At 39.7% G+C, this 24,685-nt stretch overlaps 2 protein-coding genes across 8 annotated transcripts in view; one reads left to right on the forward strand and one right to left on the reverse strand.

Annotated features, from left to right (window-relative positions):
* Positions 1-82: 82 nt before the first annotated feature.
* On the forward strand, positions 83-1,864 carry MRPL57 (mitochondrial ribosomal protein L57). 4 transcript variants are annotated; one of them, XM_054200446.1, is made up of 2 exons: positions 83-157; positions 1,378-1,864. In XM_054200446.1, the coding sequence occupies exon 2, from the start codon at positions 1,383-1,385 to the stop codon at positions 1,692-1,694; it is 312 nt and encodes a 103-aa protein (XP_054056421.1). In that variant the 5' UTR covers positions 83-157; positions 1,378-1,382; the 3' UTR covers positions 1,695-1,864. The 4 variants fall into 4 exon arrangements, with proteins under 4 accessions (XP_054056421.1, XP_054056436.1, XP_054056428.1 ...); XM_054200461.1 differs by having other exon boundaries at positions 89-127; XM_054200453.1 differs by lacking the exon at positions 83-157 and adding an exon at positions 190-263.
* The window catches only part of ZDHHC20 (zinc finger DHHC-type palmitoyltransferase 20), a 50,660-nt gene continuing 27,630 nt past the window's right edge, over positions 1,656-24,685 (reverse strand). For 3 of the 4 annotated variants that reach the window (XM_054200407.1, XM_054200426.1, XM_054200436.1), the window contains 9 exons: positions 23,828-23,897; positions 22,651-22,683; positions 21,702-21,822; positions 15,342-15,474; positions 13,609-13,735; positions 12,259-12,348; positions 10,998-11,113; positions 10,517-10,594; positions 1,656-8,255 (listed from right to left, as the gene is read on the reverse strand). In XM_054200407.1, the coding sequence (XP_054056382.1) occupies positions 10,557-10,594; positions 10,998-11,113; positions 12,259-12,348; positions 13,609-13,735; positions 15,342-15,474; positions 21,702-21,822; positions 22,651-22,683; positions 23,828-23,897 (728 nt within the window). In that variant the 3' untranslated portion in view covers positions 1,656-8,255; positions 10,517-10,556. The remainder of the gene's footprint in view (positions 8,256-10,516; positions 10,595-10,997; positions 11,114-12,258; positions 12,349-13,608; positions 13,736-15,341; positions 15,475-21,701; positions 21,823-22,650; positions 22,684-23,827; positions 23,898-24,685) is intronic. The other variant, XM_054200417.1, reaches the window with a different exon arrangement.

Here is a 24,685-nt window from a genome sequence, read left to right on the forward strand (position 1 = left end):
CTGCCCGCCGCCAGCTTCGAACCGCGGGCAGCGCGCGCCTCATTGGTGCCGCCAGGCCCCGCCCGCCAGCAGCCAAGATCTCGCGAGACCTCGCGAGAGGTGCCGCCCGCAGCCATCTTGCTTCCCGGTGAGGGGGCTGGAGCCGTTAGGGCGGTTGGTGAGTGAGGGCGGGCGGGAGCGACTTGTTAGCGGCGGGGTTCGGAGCGCTTCATCCTCACGGGTGTGGGGTGTCTGTTCGGGCCCTGAACCGGGAGATGACCGCGGTAGGGAACGGGCAGGAGATCCTTCTCCCCAGGCTGCAGCGCTCCGCCGCGCAGGCCGAGTCTGGCGGCCCAGGCGGCTCCTGTGGCACGGGAGAGCCCTGGAGGGTAGCTGTGCCGCCTCGGCATCCATCCCTGTCGAGGCTGGAGCGGGTGCAGGCCTGAGGGCGAGCGGCTGGCGCTGTCCTGCAGACAGGCAGCTCTGCCCTGCCCTACCGGGAGGGGAAACAGGGGCGGAGGCAGCCGTGCCCCCGCCAGGCCCCACAGCTGCGCTTCGAACGGGGTCAGAGAGGGGAACAGCAGCGTGCGGCTGCACCATGGGAATGGGGTATGGCGGGGCGGCTTCTCTCAGCAGTTGTGCTGCTTTATGCCGGGTTCAGGTGCTTGGCTGACTTGTTAGTTGATAAAGATGCGGCGTAATGAGAGGCCTAGGAGTTAGGCATGTTTAGGCCTAATAAATAAGTTAATGAAGAGCATGTATGTCAAATCTAAATGTAGCTTGGCCTTTCTTGCCTCTTTGTCACACCTGTGTATAACGTTGGACGCTGTATTTGTGCTTTCTACTTAACACTAGTTGGTCTAAAACAGGATATTGTTTTTCTCTACAAATCTGATTTCCCCTAGTTCATAAACAAGACCAGGTAATTGTATTCTAGTATGTTTATGGACAGACTGTAGTTCAAAAGTTAACACTGAGGAAAGGCTAGATGTGGATCTAGCAGATGAACCTGGAATTACCCTCTGTTTTGATGATGCAGTTACCTATTTGAAGAAGGAATGGATGAAGTGAATCCTTTGTTTAATAGTATCTGGGACTGTATTTTTCATAAATAATTTATGGAGGAGATGCTTTAGTCTCAACATAAGGATAACTGAGTAAACTCTTTAGCTAAATAAATATTTTTGGTTTCCTTTTCTGGTCTTACATTTCCAATATGTCTGGCATTGTACTGTCTGCTGTACATAATGGTTGGTTGTGAATATCAGGTTCTGAACTTCAAATCAGACAGTTAAAAAGCAGTAGAGTAAGTGTGTGCAGACTTTTCATTTTTCTTGTTAAATTTTTAACTTACGTCCCAATCTAATGACCATTTTATATTTTTGTCTGTATTTTAAGGCACAATGTTTTTAACAACAGCATTACTCCGAAAGAGAATTCCTGGAAAACAGTGGATTGGAAAATACAGGCAACCAAGAGCGGTTACCCAGTCAATGAAGCAAGCAATGATCCGAAGGCTGGAAATTGAAGCAGAGAATGAATATTGGCTGAGTCGACCTTACCTGACCCGGGAGCAGGAGTACAAACATAACACAGAAGAGAGACGTGCAAAATGGGAAGCTTTCAAAAGACTGGTGACAGCCAAGTTGCCTGAGCATAGATATATGAGTGATCACTTAGACCACTTAAATGTGACGAAGAAGTGGACATCTTGAATAATACGGTGTATTTCTATTTGGCACGTGTTATGCACTATCGTGGGATCTGCTGTTGTACCTAGTACGGTAGTTTTGTAATTCAATATAATAAGGGTAGATGACAAATGAGACTTTGTTACGGTATACAAAATCTTACATTAAAAGCAGTCCTACAGTGTGTTTTCTTATTATTGCCTCTTTAGAAGATAGTTCTTTCTGTGGCTCTTTACCACCTGCCTGCCTTCTGTTCTCCAGGGCTTTTCATAACTCAGCCTGTGTTCCCAAGTGCCGTGATGATGACTTGAACTAGATGTACAGCTTCACTAATTTCCCTTTGAAAGCTAGAACACACCTGCTCTGTTGAAAGGGATTATGTGCTGTTACTGACCAGATGGCTCTTGCTGGTCCCTCTCCTGAAGGGACACTTCTGTGCACATTAATACTGGAGACACAACTGACAGCACTTGCACAGTGCTCACTTCATCAGGCATGCGAAGACCAAGGTGAACTAGAATTACAAAGTTAGCTGTATGAGGCTGGAACTCATGGAAGATTCTAAAATGTTCCAGTTTTTTTAAACTTCTTGGAAAGAACTGTTGAATTTAAATGGCAGGGTCATTGTCACGTCAGCATCAACTTAAGTGTTACTGCCCTCTCTTGCAGAGATTATTTCTGATCGAAAAGGAACACAGCTGACCGGCAGTCTGATTTCTAAGTCTTGCTTAGTGTCCTGAAGGAATACAGTCAGCCACAAGTTAGAGGTTTTTTTTTTTTTTACTTCCCCTCTCAAGACCAAGTGACCTGGAAGGTATGTCAGGAGCGAGTGTAATCTTGGGTTTGTTGCAGCTGGAGCGTAAAAATTGTGGAACAGTTACAGAATGTTTCCCAGGTAGGCAGTTTTTCTCACTGATCTAATACACACATGCTACAGCTAAGCGATTTTCAGATTCTTTCACATACATTTATTAAGTTGATGTTGCATTCACTGATGAATTAAAGTGTCAGGTCCATTCATATTTTATCTCTTTGGAAAAGAGGCCTAAAGTGGTACAACTTTTTTATTTAAACATGAATTATACTTCAGAGAAGTACGAACAGGTTTGAACACTGATGTACAAAATCTTGAAATCACTTTCAATGGTTATAAACGGCTTAAGATAACATTTATGGAAAAGCATACATATGGGGAAATTGCACAATACAATTAAAACATGAAGGAACTTCCAGGCAAAGCAATGTGATTTTGTATTTAATTCATTTATAAAAGCCCATTTAAAAAAGTTACTTCAAGTATTAAACTATAAATGGCAACATGTTTTCTCTGTGCATAGGACTAGTCCTATCTGTAACATACAAAAACTTACAATAAACGTGTCATTATTACATACACCTTTTACACTTCACCTCCGACTTTAAATACAGCTCGTTACAAGTTTAGGCAGCACAATTAAGAGTAACTGTGGAAGTAGAACAGCTGGGACATTGATTAGTGCAAATGTTGATGACCCTTGCTGGCAAATACAAAAATAATTGCGGCAATAACCTAGGGGTGTTTAATTCATCCAAGTTAAAAAACGGACAGGGAGAGGGGGCAGGTTTTGAGCAGCAGGACTGCTGCCTCTTCTGTGCTATTTTTGATTGTAAATTGCTGTTCAGAAAGATTGAAGTTTCTCACAATAAAGCTGATCGCAACAGGTTAAGGGACAGGAGAACTCAGAAACATGCTGAGCGTGTACGTTGTCAGCCAGGCAGCGTAAACGGAAGGGACTCTGCCTGTCACCATTAATGCTTTGGTGCCAATAAAGGTGATCCCAGTGCGTCATCCCAACACATCTGCCTGACTGCTGAGCACGTGCTCTCTGTGTCTTGGGGAAGAAAAATGGGGACACCCCCCCAAAACAAAGCAAGCAATCCTGTAAACATTATTGGACTTCACTACCTAATGGAAACAAGATTCAAGTAATTGCTGCAGAAAACAAAACAGCCAAACACCAGTTTTAATCAGCACTAAAACTAACTACAACTTGTAGCTTCATTACATTTCATGACAGTTATGTAGTTAAGAAAAATGCATATAAAAAGCTGTCTATATATACAAAATAAATTGATAGAAATGAGTGCAGTAATGTGTTCAGTATTATAACAAATCACTTTATATGCAGCTGCTCTCTTTGGTGCCATTTAGGGATAGCAGCGCCCCTGGCGTTGCACACCTCCCTGTTTTTTACGTACTGTGAAAGATGTGTTCTTGATCTGCGCTGAGTTCAAGGAGGTGCCATTTGGAGCCTCTGTAAATACATACCTGAATTCCCCGATTATGTACAATTTTAGATAGTGTCCTCAAAGAACATATACTATGAAGCTCAAAGTTTGGCTGTTTTTTTTTTTTAATTTTTACTAAGTACGATCAGTCAATGCTCCTCATCTAGGCAGATCTGCTTAATTTATGTCAGTCAATGCATCTCTTGGTAAATCTGCCAGACACTAGAGCCGCTGCAAACGCTGCTTTTTTCCTCCTCTTGGGGCTGTGGGGAGCTACAACTGGACCATACTTCAGCTACATCAAGAAATTCTTTGAGTGCATATCAAATGGTATTGAACTTAAACAAAACTTCCAAACCCCAAAACATCATTTACAATACAGAAGAGCCACACAAGATCAAATGAGGGAAGAAACAGTACCTGAAAACGGTAGGCATTTAAGCGCGCTGGACAACAGGACCAGTTTCTACAAATAGCATACCAAAAGGAGCTTGGTACCTTCATTCCACACTCAAGGGGCAGCTTTAACAAAAATGTTCCCATAATTTCTGCTTAAGTTACTAAAAATAAAAGTGCCTGAAGTCCCTCTAAAATAACACCCTGAATATTTAAAGTGGAAGTTTCCAATCAAAGGCTTACGATGCATCTAACTTGTGACGCTGCAATCTTGGCATAATACTGTAGGCAATGAGTTATGACAGAAACCTACAGCTCTTCCTGCCCTTCTCCTGTAAACATGCCTTTGGTAGGAGCAGCAGTTATATGTATGTTGTACAGTCTGTGAATAAATCATCGTAAGAAAAAAACAGCTGTGTAGTTTTAAGTGTTCTTTTCTATTTATGGATCTCCTTGCCTTATCTTCACCAGGACAGGTCTATCATCTTAGGACGTTTCAGAAATCTGGAGGAGAAATCACACTGAAATCTTGCCCTGCATCAGGCTTCTGTCCTCACACTGGGAGTTTAATGTCATTTTGTGTCCATGACTCTTGTGTGTATGTGGGTTTATTTTAAAGAAAAAAGCAATAAGAAATACTAAAACATAGTTTGTAATTGCAGCCAATGTCAACTATCCTACAGTAACTACAATACTATTTATGGCCTGCAATAGTAATTGTTTTGATGGCCCTAAAAGCTTATGGGCTGTTATTTTCAGTGACAATTTACGTATTTTCAAGACTTTCTGATACAGAGTGGGTTAAAGCACAAAACCAGCGTGTACAACATGACCCAGCACCCAAACCAGTTGTTTTCTCAGGATCAATCTCCCTTTGGGCCTTCTGAACAGGTAGGGCTGCTCTTCCCACTGCATTCCCTGAAGTTTCCAGCTCTTCAGTGCATGGGCCAAAAGGACCTATTTCCTGGAGCACCCCTACGTCCCCCTGCCTCTGCTGGGCACAATACTTAAGTCTGCTTACAACTCAACAGCCAACAGCTGTTTGTCCTCACCAACTTTTTAATTCCTGGCTTGCTCCCTCCTTTTGCCTATCTCACTCTTCGATACTGCACAGAGTACCCTTGCTTATGGCTGGGGAGCTGGCAGGACAGAGCTCTGGAAGACACAAGATGTTGTCCTGCCACCTTAGAGGTGATACCTCCTCTACAGCCAGGGCCTGCCAGGAAAACCTGACCCCCTCCCCCATCCCACTCACTGGTGGGCCCTTAGAGCTCATCAACACAATTCCCTTAAAGAACTTAATTCTTTCTATTAGTCTGGGGTTTCTCTTAGTAACCAGTTCTCTGGGGTAAAAAAATGGAGCATGGGGGTGGTGAATTTGGAAGAATCATATTTGAATCATTTTACATGTTTCATGTTTGCCAAAGTGACTTTTCAGTAATGCCTGCTTTTACACCAACAGGAACTCTGGCCTCAAGAGTATCCTAAGCACCCTGCTCTCCTCACCTGAAACATGAGAAAAATCTGGGACAAAACGTACCCGTGATCTGCATAAAGATGTCAGAAACATCAGCTCTTCATGAAAAGCCACAAAAATGTCCACCAGGTGTAAAAAGAATTGGCTTCAGAAGACCAGCACTTGCTACAGAACACACATGGATTTAGCCCAGTCTGTTTACTTGAGTTTTTCCTGTAGATTAGCTAGCCTGACTTAAAAATCAAACAAGTTATACTGCTGTTAGCCTACAGTATATACATATTCATATAGGGGTATATTGAGCAGAGACCATATTGCTAAATCAGTGATATTTACCACATTAGAGACCTAGATTTTGGTTATAGTTCTGCTAGAGGATGACTGTGCATGTGTTATCTTAGCTGCAAGACGCTGATATAGCAAAAGCCAGATGACATTCCAGGCGCTCCGTTACAGCTGCACCAGTGTTTGGGACTGCAGGTTTTGGTATTCAGAAAAAGCCATTTGAACTTGCAGTATTCTGTCTCTCTGGTCTTCCCCAGGAAATTCTGCTGGTGCAGTACTGTTGAGAGCTCAGATTCAGATGAGGACTTCTCACTTGACATTTGAGAAGAAAAAGCTGAACCTTTGAGATTAATGTGTAGCGAATGTTTTAGTAAGTTTTGAAATTAACAAATGCAAAATTTCTTGTACAAAGTTTGAAGAAACATTCTGCAACTTTTATAAAACATGCAAGTTTGGACTATTACTTCTGTCTCAAGAACATCCAACAGCAACCAAAGCATGTTCATAGGTTCTCAAAGTGTTCTTGTTCTAGAAGATTAATATCTAAGAAAAATTTATTCTTTCCAAAGACAAAAAATACTTGTTTTAAACCTTACAGTATGTTTTATACCTTAGTATTGCCATCATAAACATATTTGAATTAAGTAGCAATCAGTCTGTGAGAGAAGCCAAACAGGTTCTTTCAGTCTAGATCAACTCTGCTACTACCTTCAGTCTCAAAAGGGCTCATATCTATTTGTAATCAGCATCAACTGAACATCAGAAAAGTTACAGACAGGAAAATAGTACTTGTCACTTTTTCCAGGTGCAAAATTCCAATACCACCCAAAGATGAGTTAGCAGTCTTCTTTATAGAAGAGCGAGGGAAAAAAAAACCATGTTGTTTGCTGTAAGTCTTGAGCATAGGATGGACTTCATTCCTTACACGGTAAACACATTTTGCCTTTTGTGAACAGGTACATCACTGCACAGAACACTCAATCTTTAGCAACATCAGCATCACTTAAACTGGACTTGAAAGTGGCAGACTAAAGCATACACATTTTCAGTGTGTTAACACAGACGTATGATCCAACACTAATTTTCTCTTAAGTACTTTATATTTGTTTAAATGGTACTTTAGAACCAATAAAAACTTGTGCCTTTATTAAAAAGATAAAACAAAAGTATAAAACAGTATTTATAAACCATCGAGAGTCCCATAGAAAAAGCAGTACTCTTCCAGTTCCGTTTTCTAACAACGCACAACTGCAATAAGGTTTTTCTCAGGGGTACTTTACCATTTTGTTACTGCCTCATACAGAACAATGCAGACATTAACAGAAAATGTAACAATTGTTAATTCCTTTTTGGATTGGCTTTTCTTTGTATGCTGATAGACAATTGCTGGAAAGTAACAATCCATGTTTTTTGAACTAAAAACCAAGTTTGCCTCTTTGAGCTCTATTCTTGATATGGTTAAATAAATCAAGTTAAAACTATGAGGTGGCTCAATCTCATAGCAAAAAAGCAACGCCCAAGTAAAAGGCTTTTACGTTGTTGGCATTGCCTTGCTCCAAAGCACAGCTAGTAGAAGGAATCCTCAGTCCTGAAAGACTTGGAGAGCTATGATCACGTTTAGTAGAAAGAGGGGAGAAGACATCATCCAGTCCCTTCCCCATCACCTGGTGTTTGAACTATGCATAGTCGCACTTCAGACTCACCGGCCATGCTCTATGTTGATTTATCTTTTTTTAATTTTTTTTCCTTTTTTCTTTCTTTCTGTACCCTGGAGACCTGCTATGGAAGTGACTTCTGCAGTGCCTAAGGTATGAAGTTTGCCCGTGGGGAGGTAGGAGTCTCTGCAATCTACCCCCACCACTGCAGCATAACAGAAATGCATAGTTCCCACTCTGGACCTTGTGCATCCAAGCAGGGCACTTCAGGATTTGGCCCTTTGGTAGCAGTATATAATTCATGTTGCATAAATGCACATTAAGAATCTTAAGGCATCTGTCTTAACTTCCCTGCTCTGCAATAGTGCTTACAAGAATCCATTGTACTGTGCAGAAATTTGTATTTCTTGTCTCTTCCTAAAATGTTCATGTTCCATTTTTTACTGATCAACTTCTTCCAAACAAAATTAAGTAATATTCAAGCACAAAATGTGTTGCAGAAACCTAGTGAAACAAAAAAGGTAATTAGTGGAATTATACTACTAGCTTTCAAAATACAGGTCATAGTGCATTACAAGAACACTGCCAGGTAACATGTAATTTACAGACTCCTGATTCAGGACAGCAGTGAAGCTAACTTCAACTCATAATTAGGCTTCTGGGAGGTGTGTGTTTGTTGTTTTTTTTTTTAAAAACCTCTTATGTTTTAGAAGATTATCTGCACTAAGAACGCCAATCCATCACCACTGACCTGTGGCTGAAGTCTCTTGGATCCCTGATTCCAATAATTGCTCATTCATTTTAAATTAAATTGATAGATATGGGGACAGAAATGGTATTTGCCTAGGTAAGGCTGGGGAACTGGCCTTCTTTCGCAAATCATGCTCTTTTCTCTAGAATAATCTGGGAATTTTACTTGCCAGCCATAACTTTGATTGCTTCTGCTGTGTGTTTTAGGCTTAAAACTGAAAAATACAACTATCAGTCTGCTACAAGGTATGCGGAAGTGCATGGAACAGATGTTGGATCTCACAGCTATTGCATAGCTCCTTACAATTGCAGGGGGACTGGAATTAACCACCTTGGCCTACAGAAACTGTGATCAAATCCAACTGAACTCAGAACGGCTGAAACATTGTGCTAATGAGTTAACTATTACTTGAAATAACACATACCAAAATGCTTTTGTGTTGAGTGCAATTATGCACTATTTCTTTATACAACTTTTAAAGCTACAGCAGTTTGGCCAAGTGCAACAAAAAGTACACAATCTTCCTTTACTAAATTTGGCTTGACTTTAGGAAGAGAGGGAGGACAGAAAGGAAATTAATCCCAAACTATAACCAGTTAATTGTCTAGCCTAAGCTAGTAACTTATGCTCCCTCTCTAGGTCAGTGGAAAGAAAGACTAAGACCTGTCTATAACACCCTATCAAAGGTTGCTGGGATGAACTGCTCTCGTAAGTTATCTAGTCCTTTCTATGAAGAACAGAAAAGCCTTAATAACCTGTTTAGATCAGATTAGTTTTTACATAGCTAGAGGCTGAAAGGAGTCCCTTGCTTGGGACATTTGTTTGCACGTTTATATAAAGCGTTAAGAAAAGTTGCAAAGGGAAAACTCATCATTGGTGGGTTCTCATGGTTGAGTAGCTTTTTTAGAAGACCACTGACCAGTCTAATTTTGGGTTTGTATGAGTTTACACTGAGCAGCCTGACCAACTTCAGTCCAGGTATCACACCATCCCCCACAAAGACCTTTTAGACAGATTATTTTTTTTCTTGAAAACAAACCAAAAAAACCCCCTAACGCTGCATGAAAACAATGACTCTATATCAGAAGGCTTATTTAAAAAAAAATAAATAAAAGAAAAAAAAGTGATCCTAAAATTACTGAGCTCACAAAACTCAAATACTGTGTTTTCTTTCCAAAGAAAATGGGAATTCATTGCAAGTTCTGTCTCACTTTTTTTTTGCGGGGCGGGGTGGGGGGGGACGAAAGAGAGGGAGAAAACAGAAAAATGCAGAGGTGGTAAATGACCCAGCCTTCAGCGTCTATGGTTGCTACTTGTCCAAGCAAGATTAGCTTCTCTTCCAGAGAGAAACATTTAATGGGAGCTTATAAACTCACCACAGCATGAAGTCAACATAAGAAATGTCTAATTTAGTCACTGGAAATACACCAAGGGAAGTTTTCATATATGCAGCAGCACTCACTGTATTTCCTGAATGCAAAGTGTGCGCCAAGCTCTTACATAAAAGAAGATCACCGTCAATTCCAAGTGTGACAAAGCAGTCTGTATGGAGACACCTGTATTTACCTATTGACCTTACTTCCCTGTGCGCACACAGCTCCTTAAAGTATAAAAGCACAGCACAGACCACCAATATACAATTAAGAAAAAGACAGTTAAGGAGTTTTTCCTTAAGAATATCGCTTCCTCAAGTGAGGACTTCATCTTGAAATTGCCTATTTAGCAGATTAGATTATTTTCCCTGGTCAGGTAACAAATCCAGCACTACCCACTTCACTTTAAATTACAGGATTAGGTTGACTCATCTCAGATCTAGCCAGCCCATGTTTCCTGCACTACAGCATTACTCCCATTCTTGCCTTCTGGACAGCCATCCTGAGTTTTATTTAGACTTTTCTATTACTCATCCAACATCAGAGGACTCCTCTGCATTCCATGACTAGTGACTTTTGACTTCAAGATATCTATTTTAGTTTACTTATACAGAAACGGCAATCAATTATGTTGGTCTTACCTGTTTCTCACTGAGATGGTTGGTTAGTAACAAGCCGAGATCAGCTTTCCAATGAAACTATAATATTCTTTTTTGCCCCTAAAATGTGAGAGAATCTCAATTATGTGTTTTCGCAGATTTGCACAACAAATAGCAAAGACTTCAAACCAGAAAGCACATTTATCATGTTGTGCCTATTTTAGGAAAATACTTTTCTCCCCCTAATCAAATGTGAAAAGATCCAAAATCTCAGAACAGGAAGTGAGAAAGTCAGAATTATCTATCCATTACCTTAGTGTAGTAATTTAGTTTGGATTAGAGCATAAGATACAAGTTAGCCTTAACTTATAAACATGCTGACTTGATTCTATGGAACAAATTTTCTTCTACTTGACTCCAACCAATTCCTAAAGATGTTTTAGGTCTAAAAAAAAAAAAACAAAAAAAAAACCCACCACAAACAAAACTCTAGAATCATCACAAGTCTTACAATGCAGGCTACCTGATTTAACATTTTCCTCTTCGGGGCCACTTTCCACCCACTGACTGTCACTGGCTAGCAATCGATTTTGTGATTCGCTGAGTGGTCGAGGAGGAAAGGACTGATTGGCTCCAGAGCTGAAAAGTAAGCAAAGTCAATAGGAATTCTGTAATAGCTGTAGCTGCTTATTTCAGACATTTCTGTATTGAATATTTGTATTGAAATCACTTAAGAGCAAAGCAAACAAAAACCCCTACGCTGGCCCTCTGCCCCCAACCCAAATTCTCCTATAGGCTTGTGCCAGTCATCAGTCTAAACCCTTGCCTGACACAGGCCGTTCACAGTTCTAATGGAAAAAAGGCACAGACTGATAGACAAGAAATGGCATACTGACAACAATGCTACTGCCACACAGTTAAAAACCAGTACTGTCTGGAAGAACAACGTCATGCCATCTTTTCCCACCAGTAGATGCTAGGGCCTTCTGCTGAACATCTTCCTAATGCAAAAGGATACTCTGTTGCTTGCACAAAGGTCCTGCTCTTGTGTAAATTCCGCAGGTTATGTTGCACTGGAAGCAACTTCTCAGTCTTGCCTTTGAACCTCCCCTAATGCCTCATAACTCAGGTGATTGCTGTTGACAACAACCTGCAGCTACAAACTCACCAAACTATACCAAAGACTTCTAAAATGGCAAATGTAAACACCCCCTGAAGTTTCACATACTCCTGTGTCTTTGAATCCTCTGCAGGCTTCCTGAAAATACACTGAAGATGCAAAACATGCAAATTTAGAGGGATAAAAAGTGATAAGCTAAAAACACTCCAGTGCTAAAAACCAGCAATAGCCACAGTGATCTACCTCTCTTGCAAGCTGTGTCTCAGCATCTGTTGTTTAAGCACGCTGGAGGAAGCGAAATACAAATAATACCTCGCCTTTCTCTCATTCAAAAAAATATCTTAAGGTTCTTTTTTTTTTCCCACGGACCATTATTCAGTCTTCCCTAGGACTTTTTTGACCATTGCTAAGAGCCAGTAAGCTCTCTTACTTTCTGTATTACTGCTTCCTTAGAGCCATAGCCTCTGTTATAGGTCAAAACAAAGAAACACACTTTCTGCACAAGCAGCACCATATTTTAGCATTGATCCATTCTGTCCTTCTCTGAAGACTTACAAACTCACTCTGAAGATGACAAGAAGTATAAAAAATTAAGAGATAGTTTTGAAACATTTTTTTCTCCAGATGAAGTAGAGTACATCAATATCTTAAATGCTATAGTTACCTTTTAGCAGGTTCATTTTGGCTTGAGACAGTAAGTTGCTCTGGATCCATAATCACCAAACGAGTTGGAAAATTACACCCGTCGCCCAAACTAAACCAGAAACAAAGATTCCAATCACTGTTTGTAGTTGACTTAAATTAATGGAACAAGCATGCATGCAAAAGGCAAACACTACAGGCTCGAATCAATTACTGAGTGCAGCGTTGAACTCCAGACTTGAGCAAGGCAGTTCTACCACTAAGCCGGATGATCAGTTAATTAAATCTTGCAGCACAAATGATTCCCACCCTGTCACTCAGGATGGATTGCTGAGCACAGCATTAGTCTATGTATTTCAGAAACATCACTGTGTTTTGTAGCCCTAGTCTTCCCCCAAACCACCATGCACAAGTAGTCAGACTATCTGGTATTTATAACCCCAGAAGCTGTAGCATAAATAATATTCTGGTGGCCATGCTTTCCCCTCCACCCATCATTCTGAGGTTAGCTAAGCCTTCTTTTAAGGCAAATTTAATCAGGATAAAATCTGGTGGCAAAACAGACTGATCCATCTACGACATAGCTTCTGTCTTTTTTTAATCACATGAAAAGTCATGGTACCTCAGCGAACAGCTGAGGCAACTTAAGATCCTGTTATTACCTCTGCTGTTTGCTATCAGACCTCAGCTTCACAAAACGGGTTCACCAACTGACACACAATCCTGCAAAAGCAGTGTTGAAACACGGCACCTGCTTTGTTCTGCTGACTTTCTGGAGTGGTGGGAGTAGGCAGCAGGTCAGTCTTGCTTCATCAAGCTTCTCTGACACTTGTCTGCAAGTCCCTAACACTGGCTCAGCTGGAGTTTTAAAACCAGTATTTTGCATCCTATCAGATTTTTTTTTTTTGCACTGCTGCTTATTTACATGCATTTTTTCAGACAGCTTTCAATACTGAAACTGTCATCTACAAGACAGGAAAGCCATCAAGTTTTTTCAGGGCTAAGAGGGGGTGCTTTTAAACTGATATTTCAGTGCAGCTGAAGTTTAAGCATTTGTATCTCCTGTGAGTTGCTGATTTCCGCTCTATAATCAGACACTAATGGTGCCACCAATTTTTGAGATACGCTTCTCAAAGCTTTCCAAACTTCCATATTTAGAAGGCCCTTCTCACTGAGGCCCTTGTCTTTGAACGAAAACGCTGTGCAGAGTTTGCTTAGTTGTCTCCTCCACATTTTCCCTCCATCAATATTAATCGTGCAGGATTTAAAAGTTGGCTTTCCAGTTGTGTTTTGTTTTTTAAGAGAAGGGGAAGCAAGGCGAGAGTCATGGAATCAATTTATTCCCCAATTCATTCCCATTCAGACTGAATACCTGGTAAAGATAGGGAGTAGCCAATACTTCTTTTCATCTCCGAAAACCTCCCTCAGATTTTTGCTGCATCCAAGAGAAAAGCCATTTTTATCAGGGCCATTTCGAAATGTGGGTGCACGGAATGTTTCTGTAAAAGAAAAACAGGCAACATCTCTAGAGTGATAAGGAGTCAGGGAAGATGAATAAACAGACTCAAACTTCTCTATTGTTAATACAGCGTCGGGCAAGCTGAGGCAATCCCGATGGGTATTATGGGGGAGTGGGGAAGAGTCACCTCAAATAATCACCATTAAAAAAAATATCACAGGGTTAAATGACTAAAATAGAAATGAAAGGCAAGAAAGTTCACATAAGCTCAACAGTCATCTTTCTCTCTTTACATTTAACATAAGGTCTGAGACAGTGGGAGATGTCCCTGCCCATGGCAGGGGGGTTGGAACTAGATGATCTTTAAGGTCCCTTCCAACCCAAACCATTCTATGATTCTATGACAGCGCCTGTGAAGCCTTTGAGCAGGCTTCCCTCTTCTAGAAGCCATTTACCATAAGCACTACTGGACCTAAACCCATACAGGATAGTTTTTTCCACTTGTGTTAAGGTCTGAAGTTGAATTAAAAACATCCTGTGGTATTAGAGAAAGATAAGATCTATTACATTAGAAACACAGACACACCATGAACTATAGCCAACCACCACCATTTTTGTAGTCAGGTTACACCCTTGGCCAAGAACCGAGAAGACTCATTGCTCTCACCATACCAACAGCTTATCTTTTACAATCATGATCCAGAGAGTAAATAAAATACTGACTGTGTTGCCAATTATGATCATTGACTTTTGGGCAAGGAAGATGCTAAAATTTTCTTCAAAGCTAAAAAAGAGACTGTGAATACATCAAGAGACAAAGGACTCAATCCTCCTGTCAAGCAATCAAAAAACCTCATTTTTGTCCATCAAAAAATTCTAGCAACTTGAACATTATTTCCATTTCAATCAACCCACTTAATTTTGAGGACAGAAATTTAACTTCCATTGAAAGATATAAGATATTGCCAGTTGTGGAAATACCCACCAGTCCCCATCCCCCCCACCCCACAAAAAACACTTTCAAAAATGCTTTAGCAAGAACTTCAGATATTTTAACTAATGCACGTAACTTGCTTATGCTGGTCAATGCCATTTAAAACATTTAAGAATGGAAGTTATGGGAATCTCTTTTATTATTTAGGAAATGTGCATCAGTGTTTCCATTTTTACTGCACTGCTTTTACAAGTCACTTCCTAATAGCAAGGTCTCCGTTTTATTTCAAAGGATTTAAGAATATTCTCCTGTGTCTGGTTCAAAATGTAGTACATTCATATGCAGTAGAGTCTTCACCTTGGCTGGGGCAAAGTATTCTAACAATAGAGTTACTGGCAAGTAGCAATTGTGTTACATACTTAACACTGTATAAAAACACAACAAAAATGCAGCGCCTCAGAGACCTCAAAAATACAAACAAAGGAAATTAACATTTATCATGAATCCATATGCTTGGCTCCAGCAGAGGACCCCTACACATGCTTCATTTCCCCATATATTTCACCTTTAATTACTTTCACCAAATATGCTTCTTATTGCATAGTATTTAAAAATTCCATTTATATGTGATGGCACATCCTGTAGGCCTCACATTGTCATTGACTTCTTGGTTGTCTGGACAGGGAACAGTTGCGTATTCCAATTAACTGACCTATGGTTGATCTATTTTTGCCAACTAGCCAGCAGTGGTAGCTGAAGAGTGACAGTATGCTGATGAAGAACATGGCAGCCACAAAGAAAAGGAACAGTACGTGGAATTTTGCATGTGTATCTGGCAATTCATTCTGGGGAGAAAGAGAGAAAGAGATTAATACGTTAACATTTTTTAGCAACTAATGCAGTATTATCGCTAAAGATTTTCTGCCACACCCATTCTGCTATAGGTCTTTCACCTCGCTTTACACAAAGAAAAAAAAGCACCCCTTCCACCCGAGTTTAGCGTCATGACTGCATGCGCATCAGTTTGATAGCACTGTGTATGATCAAGGGTTAGTTTTTTAAATGCACAGTAGGGGGCAAGGAAAAAAAAATCCTATACTAAAAAAATGTTAACTGTGCAGACACAGAGAAAACATGTCCAAAATCACTTCCTCTGAAGGGAAGAAAATACAACAAAAACTTCCAAACCCTTTCCTGGAAAGGTAATAACACTGAACCTACTTCTGAACCAGTGTAAGGAACGTAAAAGGGAAATGGCTGTCATACTGCGTTTCCAAGACTGAACAACTTCTAGACAAGACCTGGACAGATCTTCAATTTTTGATGACCTCTAAGGTTTAGACAACAACCAGCATGTACCTAGCAAAATAAATTTGCTGTTTCTGACCAGGCAGAAGTGATTCACCAGAGGATCTACATGAAAAACAATTTCAGTACAACTACCATATAAAAAACCAACCTCCCACCCACACTGGATAGTTGATTCCACCCCCAGCCCCCACTATTTTTAGGCTTGCACTTTCAAGAGGCCAATGGGATTTTTAACAATACTATTCTATATATAGATATAGTTCTATATCCTCAAAATCACAGTACTTTTAAGTAGTTGACCTTTAACAGCACTATGAAAGCAGAGAGGCTATTTTTATTCATCTCTTTAGTTAGCATTTTTGCCATTACTTTTTCCATTAGCTCATTCAGTATAACCGCCCATCTAAGGCTGATTTTCTTTTAAGACTAAAACACGTTTCAATTAAGATCAAGCACACACAGGGTATATCTATATCGCTGTACATTGCCTATATTCATAGGCAACAGATTACAAGTCTCCTTCCTTCTGTGATGGTGTAAATAACTACCATGAATGACTGAAAAATTATAGTAGGAACAGTATTTAAATAATTACAGCAATATTGGATTTTACCTTTGGACAATTCTCTGCAGCTTTCCTGCGGCAAAGCTTTGCGCAAACAAAGACAATTTATTAAACACTAGTATTATGTTAAGACGAAGTGTTTGAAAACAGCATAGGCTTTGTTAAGAAAGAAATGGTTGGTGAGCACACGTGCTCTCAGACATGCCGAGTTCCAATGCCCATCAGCAGCCTTAGCCCCCATTCTCCAAGAGAATGGAGGGGAGAGTACATCAGAGCACACTGCTAACTTCCAAGGCATGAAATTTTCTACTGAAGCATAGAAGTACTGCTATTCAGACTGTGGCTGGATCACTTTCAAGAGGTTCCTCAGCTCGAACAGCACGACTACACCAGGTGCATTCTTTGCTAGTTGTTTTCATCGCAAGTAAGGTTTATGTGAATATTCTGAATGATGAAACCATTCATAAGGGTCTGAAAAGCTCAGAATACTCCAGAGAAATAAAGCAATGGTTTATAAATTACAAAATCTTTCTGACTTCAGAACATATCTACTGCCATTAGATGTAGTTTCAGTCAAAACCATAAAAAAAAATCGCCGTTCTTTGCATAATTTTTTGTTTAAAAAAAGAACCCATAACATGTCAGTACAGGTTTTCTTCTTCCCAATATCCTTCAATAATTGAGATCCATTTGTGGAATGTATCTTTAGCAGAACATCTGAAATTAAACCAGTACTTCAGAAAATAAAGCAAGAAACAGGAAAGCTTAGTTTAAATTAGCTTTTAAATTCCAAACTTTATACCTAAAGAGTGGTATTAGCCGTCTTAGCTAAGATGCTAGCTCTTAAGGAATCTGTTGTAGCCAAGATGTATGGCTTTTAAGTTCCATTAATCTGCGCAGAAAGTCTAAGGAGAGCTCAAGCTTTTACTTTGGAGTTGGGCAGATACATACAGCATTTTCAAAAATGCTGGCTACCATCAGATCACGCTAGAGTAAGCAAATGATAGCAGAGTCCAGCTCTCTGAACTGCTATCTAAGTTCAGTTTCCTTATTTAATGCCTCTTTTTGGTTTTTTTTTTTGGATGCAGTTTTGCTTAGACAGTTTGTGCAGCAGTCCCTTCTCCTCCCTGCTGCAGAGCTATGTTGTGTTTTGCAATCCTTTGAAATCGAGGCTAGAAAAACACGTACTCTAATTGCTGCCTATTCCTAAGCTTCATGTTAAAGCTATGATGATTTCTCCTACCTCAGAACACACTGCAGCATTTCCCACTTTCCTAACTGATTTTTGTAACTTCTATTTTTATGACTCTTTTGGAATTGCATATGCCAACAAAATAGTTCTCTATAAAAAAATCCTCAGGCCAGTTGATTTTGAAGCTCAAAAAGCAGTAGCAGCTCAGATTTTGTGTTTTCTGTGGGCCAGAAAATACAAGTTTATTCCAGTTGCATCTTCTTAAAACAGTAGCTCTATAATCTGGAGAAGGATTTTTTGAATTATGTATGATTAATCTGCATTATCCCCAGGGAGCATTCACATCTTCTGACCACCCAGTTTCAGCCACTGGTTTTAAGTTCTTGACTGTTCAGTTGCAGAACTGAAGCATCTTTCAAAAAAGGACGATTCCTTCCTGGAGAGAAGCACGCAGGCTTTGACTGCGTATAACAGTTGTGTTCTAGCAGCAGTCCACGTGCCACAGCACGTGAAAAGAGAGTCAAGCTTCAGACAGTTATTTAAAATCATTGTGCTCAGCAGCAGCACAGAAGCAGAGACTTGCAGGTGAGAGAGCTGCAGAGCTTACAAAGGGAAGCAATCTGCACAATAAAATTTAGGCTACTTAGCACACATAATAGACTGAAGCCAGTCGCTATTCTAAAAAGAGTCCCCTACAAACTCCTTCATAAGCATAGTCATTTGAGCATATATCAAGTAACAAAAAACCCCAAACAAAACCCCCAACAAAAAAAAAGTGCTGTCAGAGCTTGACTCATCTTTTAGTAGGTAGGTTTAACTTCAATCTAGAAAAATATCAGAAAACATGCTATATGTCCTTATGCGTGCGTGCAAGAGGAATGAGTTTTAAGTAAGGATCTGGAATCACTCTTTTTTTTTGGTCATGGGTTGGGGGTTTTTTTGTTAATACAACCAAAGTTTTGCAGAAGCCTGTGCCATCTATCCGGAACACCTGTCGCATTCTTGAATTAGTTATATTCAGGATTGCCAAAATAATTTGGAGGACAATGAAAGACACTGAAAACAGCTGGAACAGGATTCAAGGGGGAGGGAGCGCAGGAAGAATAAGAGTACCACCACGCACTATGTAAACAAAGCATCAAGGACTGGGCGTTCAGCCAGTGCTGGTGTTTGTGTCAAATACATTTGGATAAACTGAGGTTTTATCTGCTCATCTTTAACAACTTCCTAGGTACAAATAAAAATTTCATGAGTATAGGGAAAGCAGTTAAGAGTATAAAAAAAGGCGTCGTTCTTGTTCCCTTGATCTACAAAACAGATTTTTAACATCCACATCAGCGTGTGAGCCTGTGGGAAACATTTACAGCCTGTGAGGCTGTTCCACCACTGTATGAACAGTATAGAGATCTTTCTTTAGCGCTTCTGCATAGAGCATGAAAGATGCTATGTATAAGTCTTGCATGTGCAAGTGGGAAACACAAAGACTTTTTTCAACAGAAGAGGTAGGTAGATAGCCTGTCTCACAATGTTTGCAAGTACCTGCATAGGTGTGTTGTGTCTCTCTGCAAGTTTTAACAGTGCAAAACAATGGATTGCTAAAATCCGTGCAGTTATCACACACCTTCACAACCTCATACTACAAGTTCTGAAGTGACCAAGGCTACACTCCCCAAGAAGTCATTCATCTTCCACCCCAACACTGGATATATACAGCAGTTTGTTGCACACTTTCTCTGAAAAACATCTATGAGGAAACGAAAAGAAACGCTACCTTCTGAAGGGATGCTATAACATCGCCAAGCTTTGGAGGGAAAAACCAACATCTAGAGAGCCTCAACAGAAAATGTCAAAACAGTAATCTGTCTGATGCTATAGCAGACAACGCTGAGCATTAGCAATGCACTGAAGCAGTCTACAGACAGCACGTGTCAGGAGTGCTCTGATCTGATCTGGATACAGATGTAGAACCTTCCAGGACTCTATTCTGCAGTCAACAGCACTTGCATAAAAGCTTACATGCTAGAGACATACTAATTTTTGCAAGCCTACATGATTATGGTGCTGCCACCTTATTCCAGAAGTCTACTTTAACCAGGCTATTATAAGATCAGAGGAATATTAGCTTTATGTAACGAGTGATTTAATGAGTAAAGTGAGTCAGCGACCTACTCTAATGATAAGATCATGGCATCAACAGATTCTGTCTTGGAAGTAACCAGATATGAAAGCAACAAGTGCAAGCACACAACTATATTGTCTATTGTCACATTTCAGAAGTAGCCCATTCTTGCAGGAAGCACTTTAAACAACTAGATCATTAAAAAAAAAATCCCTCTTAAGTTTATGTCCTCTGCTTAAGCGTCCACTTCAATATTGTGTCCGGTGGGCTTTGGAAGAGGCTTGCTGCAAATGCTGGTATTAAATGTTCATTGTGGTCAGATGTCCTGCAGACTTTTGTGGCACTAACACTTACAAAGTGAGGTGACAAAGCAAATTAATTTTCTTTGCTCAAGCACTGACTGGTAAATATGTAAGAGCGCATCTACAGTTTCATTAGAAACTGCATACAAAGCACTGGAAAGCAGCCAGGCAGATGTTTCGGAGTGGCACATTCACAAATTAAAAATTTAACTATTTACAGTCAAACAGGACCGAACAGCAGAATCAGACCATTTCATTTGAAATATCTGTCAAGCCACAGCTATGACTGATAAATACATTTATGGCCTTCATCTCACACAATACTGACAGCTCAATTCCCACATAGTTCCTTGCTCTCCAGTGACAGGCTGCTATACAGAACTGTCAGACTAAGAGAAACATAGTACTTTGGCAGATCTGACCCATAGGCTTAGATGAACACAAACGTAGGTACTTTTTGCACCATTTATCTTACCTGTCTAATGCCAACTGTCTCAAAGTACAGCTATTCTGAATACACGATCAAGCTTCTCTTACCTGGCAATATCTTTTTGCTCTGATAAAGCTTATTTCTACAGCTACAGATAATGACTGCTTTTCTCAGCTACTCCGACAGCAACTAGCATCTAAGAAATATATGTGCTGATATTTACTTATAAAGATGTGATGGAGAGCCTTCCACTTACAGTGATTTTTCCCATGCTAGTTAATGGAAGCTGACTAAGAGAATTCTGATGCTAGCTCTTCTGTGTAGAGACAGGAGGGCACAGTACAATGTTTTGGAGATGAAAGGGAGCAACACCAGAAGACATTGTTCAGCCTCGACTGCGACTGGAACAAACCTGATAGGAGGAATATAACACCGACGTACAAGGACGCTTGCCCTTCACATAAATTTTATTAAATCTAGTAAGATGGACGTATGTGTATCGATCATTTGACAACTCGTAACAGTTGCAAGGAAGATGTGTATCATGAACACTGTGTGTATCTTAGCATTCTACCTGTATCAGGTCAACAAAAAACACTAGTACGACGTTCAGACACGCCTATGTAGGGACTTCAAAACAGAGCTCAATCAGTTCCCAAGAAATTAATCTGCCTTATCTGGTAGCAATTACCCATAAAAAAGTTTAGGAAGATACATTATAAATAACAATATAAATTGCCATTTATATTTCACATTTATCAGTACTTTTACATATACATGTGTGCATATATACATACATACATATATATATATGTGTAATTGTTTGATATAGCCAGTTCTTTCTGTACCTACAGATCTAGACCAAATAGACTCAAAAAAACCCATAGCTGTGCCACTTGATTTTGATGGAGCAGAGAAACTGCACAGTGTCCTCACTGGAACTTCTTCCCCTAATTACTCATCCTGGCCAGTGTAATACATTTAATTCATTAATATTCAGAAGGTTCTCCTGCTTCAGTCACTTTGATTGATGCTGTTAATGGTAATGAACTATGGAACAGAGTAAATGGTTAGTGACAACATGCTGATGCAGCCTCCAATAACACATGCAAGATTAAACAAATGTACAACAAAAAAAAGTCTTAGAACTTACTGTCCAAAACTTTATGAAGTACTGCAAGACTGTAGCAGCAACAAACAGACAGTACAGTAAGGAATACATTAAAAACAGGAGGAAGAATTTGTAGTTAGAAAATCCCACACAATTATTCACCCTAGAAGGAGGGGAAAGAGAAAGAGGTTACTATGATATACAAAAAATAAAATAAACCCCAATACATTCAGCTTTTGCAGAGCATAACATGTGTATGATGTCAGTGGTATGTCCAAAACAGCTGGCAACTAGTGTTTCAGAAGTATTTTAAGCCACCATTTTGAATGAAGTCTCTTTCCTCAGGCCAAATGATCTGGGCACCTCACATAAATTTTGTCCCCCATGAAGTTCTACAGGACAGGACATGAGCTGGCAAAGCATATGATACATACAGCCTGTATAGGAAGCGCCTCACACACTATGAACTAACTGCAGTCATATGAGCCTCTCCATCAATTTCAGTGAACGTTGCTTTGGTTACAAAACCACCTTCAAGTCAACTACCGATAGCAGTACTTTTATAGTGATAGCAGCTAATCTTTTTACTGACTACCAGTGAATACAAACTGCAGAAGAGTAACTGTCTGAGCGGGTCTTATGTATCATCTAGAATCAAGAGCTGATTCTCACAGTGTAGTAGGTATCTCCTCTCCTGGTACCAATACCAAACTAAGCAAAAGAAAGAAATGCTGTTTCCTTGTAGGTCTTGTTAATGCCAGGGTTTCTCTGTATAAGGAGAAACCGCATGATTTGGGCTACTGGGCCTACAACTCTATGTTGCACACACATTAAGAACAAGATTTATTTTCACATATTAAACCATCAAGAAGTTCTGTGAACATCAAGTTCTACTTCAAAGTTGCATTTTTGAAGCAGCATCTAATTCATCATGTGGGATCTAATTCATCATTATTATACTGATTATTTTTTTTTTTTTAAATAAACTTACCATGGACAGTGGTGGTCCATTTTTAGTACACATCTGAAAGACAAAATTTCCAGAAGTTAAAGCAAAAAAATACATTGTCTTTCTAAGACACATACTTTTAGCTTCTACAGGTTCAGGGCTTGTGTTGTTTTGGTGGTTTTTTTTAAGTGTTTTGTCCCACTATATCTTTTCCAAGGCCTTCTCAATCATGCCAATTTGCCGTATTATAGCAGCCATCCTTTTACCCCAAAAAAGGACCAAGTGAGATTCAGAAGAGTTTTGAAGAAAGTCTCTTAAATTAACATGGGGAGCATTAATGAGTAACACCATGTAATAGTTCATTAAGCCACACTAGTTTTATGTGCACATTGAGAGAAAACAAATCCAAAGGGCCCTTTAGAGTTGTGCGGATAAAGTCTGTTAGCCTGGCATTCACTTCAACTAAGTCTACCTTAGGGCTATTTTTGCTACCTTTTGTTTGACGCTTGCTTGTTTGTTTTTTAAAGCTGAGGAAAAGAGCAGCACAGTGGGTAATCTGAATAGTCCACATGCCATTTTCATCCAACTTTAGTATAAGGACAGATACTAGATATTTCAGACACACATTCACTGTATTTGCTAAAATTTGATTTTAGTTGTTCTTCTAGTTAACTAGGCTTCCTCAAGCTCAGGTTACTGAAGTCTCACTCATAGCCTCAGTCTTCAGTGCCCATACAGACTTCTCTGATGATTCAGAATGAGGCTAGGGAATAGCAGTGATGTCTTTGAAATCATTAAGGCGTGTAATTCCACTGTCAATCTTTGAGATAAAGATTTTTAGCATTATTAGTAACACACATCCGTTTCAAGGCGGCAGAAGCAAGATACAATGAGTTCTATAATAAGCATTTGCTGGTGCTAGTATTTCAGACCTGCCTTTCTTTACTTTCTCTCAATTGCTGTTTTTTTATTTTTTTATTTTTTAATATAAGCACTGTTTTACAAAGTTCTGCCACTTTGGATAATGGGACTGCAATAATAATATTGCCCCAAGAGGAGGAACTTTGCTCTTTCGTGAAATCCAGGTGCTGAGGGTCTGAGGGAGGAACAAATAGTAAAACCTCCTGTTATGCAAGGGGTGACAGGCTGAAGACATGAACACACTGAAGTCACGATGGCAAGAGAGAGAAAATCCATCATTTCAGATTCAGTTACTTACACATCACATGCAGAACAGTGGTGGCAGCGGTCAGGTTTGATTAGCTGGCATCGATCACAGTATCTGATTGCTGCATTCAAGTAGCAATGGTCAAGTCATTAGAACTCATTTAATTTTACAAACATTTTCCCTCTTAACGTGAACTGAATCTTAAAGAGTTTTCTGCACTCCCCTCATCTTTCCTGGATATTTTTAAACAAGCCTTCAGGCTCTTATCAATGGAAATAAGACACTAGCACAGGCAGTTTGAAAGGAGGAGGAAAGCCAACACCTACAGCTAAGCAGAACTGCTAAGAGCTGGCAAGAGCTTCCCAGGAACTTAAGACTGGGATTCCCTTAAAGGGAGGCTTGTATTCAAAAAGCCAGGCGTCCTTAAGATTTTTGGAAAGCCACAGTAAACTTTGGTAACAGTTATTCTGAGTAGTTTATGTTTCTGGAGAACTCTACAGCATTGCTAGTTTCAAGAAGAGAAACACACATACACCCCCCCCCCCCCCCCCCATAAATCTAGATTTTTTAAATGAATATACACAAGACTGCAGTTTCACAAATCATTCATATATAAGTTGAAATAAGAATGCCTATACATATTAAAGGCAAATACAGAAATAGCTCATAATTAACTTTGTACTGAATGACAGATGGTAATGAAAGAGTATTTATTCATTCTTAAATTCTAGCCTTAAGTATGATGTTTCTCCTCCTGCTGAACTGATACAGCTCAGAAAAAGAAGTTTAAAGGGGGATATAAATGATTATAAAATTGAGTAAAAAGTTGAATTTTCTCTATTTCTAGGTGTATTTCTTTGCAACGTTTATTTTTATAGCCACAATTAGAGATAAATGTCATCTATCTGC

Source organism: Rissa tridactyla, chromosome 1 (genome assembly GCF_028500815.1).
Source record: "Rissa tridactyla isolate bRisTri1 chromosome 1, bRisTri1.patW.cur.20221130, whole genome shotgun sequence".
In the NCBI taxonomy this organism is placed as follows: domain Eukaryota; kingdom Metazoa; phylum Chordata; class Aves; order Charadriiformes; family Laridae; genus Rissa; species Rissa tridactyla.

What these genes read in the sequence shown, in the direction of transcription:
- MRPL57 (XM_054200446.1), top strand. Translation starts at nt 1,383, where the DNA reads ATGTTTTTAACAACAGCATTACTCCGAAAGAGAATTCCTGGAAAACAG.